Source organism: Mus caroli, unplaced genomic scaffold (genome assembly GCF_978045245.1).
Source record: "Mus caroli unplaced genomic scaffold, Mus_caroli_1 scaffold_7, whole genome shotgun sequence".
Classification (NCBI taxonomy): domain Eukaryota; kingdom Metazoa; phylum Chordata; class Mammalia; order Rodentia; family Muridae; genus Mus; species Mus caroli.
This window is the reverse complement of record NW_028227262.1, coordinates 23,955,865-23,962,149: the sequence shown is the minus strand read 5'-3', so window position 1 is coordinate 23,962,149 and position 6,285 is coordinate 23,955,865. Positions and strand designations below refer to the sequence as shown.

Genomic DNA, 6,285 nt, shown 5'->3' with positions numbered 1-6,285 from the left:
TGGGGGCGTCCTTTCCTGCGACAACAAACAGACCGCAGCGATCCCTTACTTCCAGGGGCTAAACCGGAAGTACTTGTCCGGACACACCGCACAGGCCGGAACTTCGAGGGCGGGGCTTGTGGCAGTGCGAGCCACCTTGGGTTGGCTCCCTAAGCTACCTGGGTAAGGCCCAAAATGGCTCCTCTTACTGTCACTACCGTGTGAGTCCCGCTTGGGATTGTAATCTGTGTCTTAGCTTTGGAATTCACACCCGCTCCCCATTTTTCCGGCTGGTTTGCTGCCGCTACTGAGGCGGACAGGCTAGAGGAATGGCAGGGAGTGTCCCTTGGGCGGCAAGTAGGAGACTGTGGGGCTGGATGCCCTCGGCATGCCGAAGCTTCTCTCTGGGTAAGTGACTAAAAGTGTAGTAGGACGGCCGGCTAAAGGCTTGTCACTGGGCAGTGCTGATTCATGCTTCTCCTGTCCGTCCCTAGGCGTCCCACGGTTGGCCCATGTAAGGCTCACTCTTCCACCTCCCAAAGTGGTTGATCGCTGGAACGAGAAGAGGGCTCTGTTTGGCGTCTACGACAACATTGGAATCCTGGGTAGGTCGCGCTTCCTGGTTTCTGAAGGATTACTATGCTCTCTTGACTCTTTCGGTTTTATTTGTGGAGAGAATAGTAATGTGCCCGGGGCAAGCTTGGGGGCACAAACCTGTTACAAGGGAGATGAAGCCAGGCAAGACCAGTCTGAGATGCGGAGAATAGTGCGGGACTCAGTCTCACTAACACAGTAGTGGGCAGGTCTGAGGGCCAAAGCGAGTAAATGGGAGTGCCAGTATTTGAACCCAGACATTTCTGGCTGCAAAGTCTTTACTCTTTTCTTTCTTTCTTTCTTTCTTTCTTTCTTTCTTTCTTTCTTTCTTTCTTCTTTAAATAAGATTTTTGTGTTTTCTGAATGTGTGCCGTGTACTGCTCAAGCAATGCCTGCAGGTTCAGGGTGTCAGACTTCCCAGAACTTCCCTTTCAGGCAGTCGTGAACCTTCAGTTGAGAGTGCTGGGAATCGGACCCTTTGGAAGAGCAAGTGTTACAAAGACTCTGTCCCTTGTACTAGAGTGGTGTGTGCCTTGCCTGTCAGTAGTTCTGATCAGGGAGATGAAACTGTGTTGAAGGCCTAGTTGGGCTAGGCTGACTTCTCTTCTCTTGAAACTAATATATAGTCTGTCACGTTACAGGGAATTTCGAGAAGCACCCAAAAGAACTGATCAAGGGCCCAGTATGGCTTCGAGGCTGGAGAGGAAATGAATTGCAGCGTTGTGTCCGAAAGAAGAAATTTGTGGGAAGCAGGATGTTCATTGAGGACCTGCATAACCTTAACAAACGGATCAGCTATCTCTACAAACACTTTAACCGACATGGGAAGTACAGATAGGATGGGACATCTGTCGTCCTGGAGAAGGGGGACAGGACTTATCCCAGCAAGGAGAGAGCTTTGTGTGCTCGCTGTAATAAAAATGGGGCTCCTTTGGAATCCGATATGCCCAGTGCTACATTTACTCCCTCATGCACACTGACGTCTGCCTCATCCCTTAGTCTCATGATCTTCTGTTACCATTACTTACTTACAGCCCAGTTATCCTGTGGCCTTTATAACAGAATCATTTATTGCTGACACTTTCTGACACTGGCACCTCATGTAAGTTTTTAAAGAATTTATTTATTTTTTTTATTATTTTATTTGTTGTAATCTTGGAGCTGAAACCCAGAGGCTTGCTCATTCTAGGGAAACTCTGCCACCAGCTGCGCAGGCCTTGGAAGCGTAGCTGCTGTTTCTAAAGACTCTACCACACCAAAATGAACCAGGAAAGTGAAATGACACTTTGTACTGCTCTTATCAACCTAAGTCAGGGAACTTGTCAGAGTACAACAGCATTTCCCATCCTCTTGAATAGAGCAGTTTTGTGGAGGATGACCTTGAGTCACGCCAGTTTTATGAAGTGTTAAAAGATCACACCCAGTATTACCCTTGTGTGCTACTGTGTTTGCTTTTTTTTTTTTTTTTTTAGGGAAAAAAAAAATGTCATTTAAGAAAGATATTTTAGAGCCGGGCGTGGTGGCACACGCCTTTAATCCCAGCACTTGGGAGGCAGAGGCAGGCGGATTTCTGAGTTCGAGGCCAGCCTGGTCTACAAAGTGAGTGCCAGGACAGCCAGGGCTATACAGAGAAACCCTGTCTCGAAAAACCAAAAAAAAAAAAAAAAAGAAAGATATGTAGATATTTTAGGGCTGGCGAAATGGCACTGACTGCTCTTCCAAAGGTCCTGAGTTCAAATCCCTGCAACCACATGGTGGCTCACAACCACCCATAATGAGATCTGACGCCCTCTTCTGCTGTGTCTGAAGTCAGTCATAGTGTACTTATTTATAATAATAAATAAATCTTTGATCATTGGGCCAGAGCAAGTGGAGTTGGCCAGAGAGAGCAAGGCCAACTGAGCGAGCAGAGGTCCTAAATTCAATTCCCAATAACCACATGAAGGCTCACAACCATCTGTACAGCTACAGTGTACTTGCATACATTAAATAAATCTTTTAAAAAAAGAAAAATTTTAATACAGGTTTGAGCACCAGGGCTATGAGAGAGGTGTTCAGATGAAGTAAGACACTTGAGAGCATGAGTGTGGGCTTCCCTGAGAGGCTCTTCTATGTGGCATAGTGCTGGCATCTTGAATATAGCAAGTACTTTATAGTGAGCTATATACCCTCTGCCTGCACTTTGCTTTTGTTAGTACATATTACAAAAATAATAGGTTTTGCTAGGACATTCTTCATTTACTTCTTTTGGTTTTTTGAGATAGGGTTTTCTCTATGTAGCCTTGGCTATCCTGGAACTCAGTATGTAGACCAGGCTAGCCTTGAACTCATGGATATAATACCTTAGTGTTGGATCTAAGGCTTCCACCACCACATTTTCCACAGGCTTTTGAATTTACATTTCAGTTGAAATCAATTCAGTGAGAAGTCTGGAGATGACAGAGGTAATCCAGGGAATTTTTCTTGCTTTTTTTTTTTTTTTTAAACAGTCTTGGGGCTGGAGAGATGATTCGAGCCATCTCCCAGGGATGCTCTTGCAGGTTACCCAAGTTAATTTCCAGCTTACATATGGTGACTCAAGGCTGACTATACTTCCAGTTTCTGGGCTTCCCATGGAGACAGGCATGCACATGTGCACAGGCATAGCTGCATGTATTATTGCATGTAAAACATGAAATAATAATAATAAATTAAGCTGGGCGGTGGTGGTGCACGCCTTTAATCCCAGCACTCTGGAGGCAGAAGCAGGTGGATTTCTGAGGTCGGCTATACAGAGAAATCCTGTCTCGAAAAAAAAACAAAAACAAAAAACACCAAAACCTATAGTCTCTCACTCTGTAAGTCCACTCTGTAAGTCAGGCTCAGGCTGGCCTGGAACTCTTATAGCTCAAACTGGGACCCATCCTCCTGCCTCTACCTCCGGAGTGACAAGATTATGTGTGTGAGTCCTTGTGTCCAGCTTCAAACTGCTGTTTAATCCTCACATTTAGTGGCCATGTCCAAGGCTATATTATATATAATACCTACCTCTTTTTATAAAGTATTGCCGGGAGGTGGTGACGCACACCTTTAATCCCAGCACTCGGGAGGCAGAGGCAGGAGGATTTCTGAGTTCGAGGCCACCCTGGTCTACAGAGTGAGTTCCAGGACAGCCAGAGCTACACAGAGAAACCCTGTCTTGAAAAACAAACAACAACAACAAAAAAGTATTAGAGTCTCACAGGCAAACAAAGCTGAGCTTGGGGAATTCTCTTGGAAGAGTGGGGGGAGCGGCTCTAGGAGCCAGAGGGGTCCAGGACACCACAAGAAAACCTACAGGATCAACTAACCTGAGCCCATAGGAGCTCACAGAGACTGAGCTGCCAACCAGGGAGCCTGCATGACACTGAGCTAGGCCCTCACACATTGTGGTTGGGAGTAGGAGCTCTGATTAGCCTCTGCTTCTGCTGCCTGCCTTTAGGACCCTTTCCCCACAACCGGGCTGCCTTGCCTAGCCCTAATAGAAGAGGTGCCTTGTCTTATTGCACTTGATATGCCATGGCTGGTTGATAGCCACCGAGGCCTGACCTTTTCTGGGGAGAAGGACAGAGGAGTGGGGACCAGGGTGTAGGGAGGAAAAGTGGCAGGGAGAGACTATGGAGGGAGGGAAGCTGTGGTTGAGAGGGAAGCTGTGGTTGGGATGTAGAATAAAATTTTAAAATGTTAAAGTATTGCAAATCCAAGAAAATGAATTGCTTGTAGACTCAAGTGAGCTCTGAAGGTAGAAAAATTAGGGTGATTATCCTATTTGATTTAAATCTAAGTTCTGTGTCCATGGTCTTTTATTACGTAACAGTCCATTCTGAAACTCAATGACTAAAAACAATTTTAAATCACTTTCTCTGGGTTTTCTTCTTCAGATGGTTAATCTAGTTTGCTGTCACGAGGCCATATTCAGCAGTGGCCTAACATGTCTGAGACATCTTCACTCACATCTCCTTAGTCAATTGGTAGTTTTGGGTTGTTTTTGTTTTTGTTTTTGAGAACCAAATCAGGGCCCCCGCAAGAACAGCAAGTGCCTGTAACTTCTGAGCCATCTCTCGACAGCCCCAGCTAAACTCTCTGCAGCCCCAGCTAAGCTCTCGGCAGCCCCAGCTAAGTTCTCGACAGCCCCAGCTAAGTTCTTTTGGCACAAGGTCTTATTATTCAGCCTCTCTTGGGCTTGGTTGCTTAGAGACTTGATCCCAAAGGACAAAATTGGAAATAACAAGGGTTGATAAAATGAGGCTAAGAAGTCATGAGGTCATCAGGCAGGGAGGCAAACACCTTTGACCCCAGGATTGATCCCGGGAGACAGAGACAGGCCTGGTCTACATATCAAGTTCCAGGCTTGGCTACACAGTGAAATCCCATCTTTAAAAAAAGAAAAAGAAAAAACAAAAAAGCCACGAAGCGCCGTGGCCACACCTTTAATCCCAGCACTTGGGCAGCAGAGGCAGGTGTTTCTCTATAAACTCGAGGTCAGCTTAGTCTACAGAACAAGTTTCAGCACAGCCAAGGCTACACACACACACACACACACACACACACACACACACAAAACCCTGTCTTGAGAAACCGAAGAGGAGGGGAAAAGGTAGAAAAGGAAGAGGAAAATGTTTTAATCCAATCTCTCAAGTGTTAGTGAAGAAGGGATTAACAAGCCAGCTCCAGAAGCCTGTATAAAATTCTTCCTGCTGTCAGTTACAAAAAGTCTTATTTTTCAAGCACAGAGCTGTATTGTTTTTGTAATGAAAAAGAATGCAACATTTCCCTTCAACAAACACTGAATCATTGTGTGGAAGGACCTTGGAGGCATATACACCACAAACCAAGGCTACCACTACCTGTAAAAAGATTTCATCCGTCAGGGTACAGGGTGCGTATGTAAACAAGATACATATCTGAATTCGGTCATTGCATGGGAAAAATATTGTTGCGTGAATGTTTGCTTTTAGGTTTACTCATTTACTGTGTATACAGTGTTCTGCCTACATGTTGGCCTGCACACCAGAAGAGAGCACCAGATCTCATTATAGATGATTATGAGTCACCATGTGGCTCCTGGTAATTGAATTTAGGATCTCTGGTAGAGCAGCTCTTAACCACTGAGCCAGCTTTCCAGTCCCGCATGAGGTTTTTTGTTTGTTTGTTTGTTTTTAAAAGGGGGTGAGAAAATTGTGTGTGCACATGCATGCACTTGTGTGTGTTACTGTGGATTGAAGTGCTTGAAGTAGGTCTTGGAAAGGGTCAGTGCTAGGAATTCAATGGGAGATTACTATATAGACACAGGCAGGAAGGAGTCCCTAACCAACCCCAGGGGAGCAGGTAGAGGGCAGGGAAGGCTTCCTGTAGGTGATCACCACTAATTTATCCTAAAGGAATGTTAAAAGTGGAGAGGGGGTGCAGAGGGAGGGAACCGTTTCTTTCAGGCAAATGATGCAGAGCAAAATGGCACAGATGTGAGAAATAGCATGGAGCCAGCACACAGCAAAGCTACAAGTAGTATTTGTTAGTGGAGCTACTTTGTGTGCCTAAAGATAAGCTGAGAAGTTAGAGTCAGGGCATGAGGAAACCTACATTTAGTAAAATGATCTAGCCACTTTGGGAAATTCACAGCTGCTCAAAAAGCTAAATACAGAGTTACATATGACTCGGTAATGTCACTCAGAGGTGTCATCCAAGAGAATGGAA

General features: G+C 45.4%; 1 protein-coding gene across 1 annotated transcript; it reads left to right on the top strand.

Annotated features, from left to right (window-relative positions):
• Nucleotides 1–14: 14 nt before the first annotated feature.
• On the top strand, nucleotides 15–1,515 carry Mrpl51 (mitochondrial ribosomal protein L51). The gene is made up of 3 exons (XM_085839892.1): nucleotides 15–387; nucleotides 474–584; nucleotides 1,215–1,515. Exons 1-3 carry the CDS (start codon nucleotides 309–311, stop codon nucleotides 1,409–1,411), a joined length of 387 nt encoding a protein of 128 aa, XP_085696018.1. The 5' UTR covers nucleotides 15–308; the 3' UTR covers nucleotides 1,412–1,515.
• Nucleotides 1,516–6,285: the final 4,770 nt, after the last annotated feature.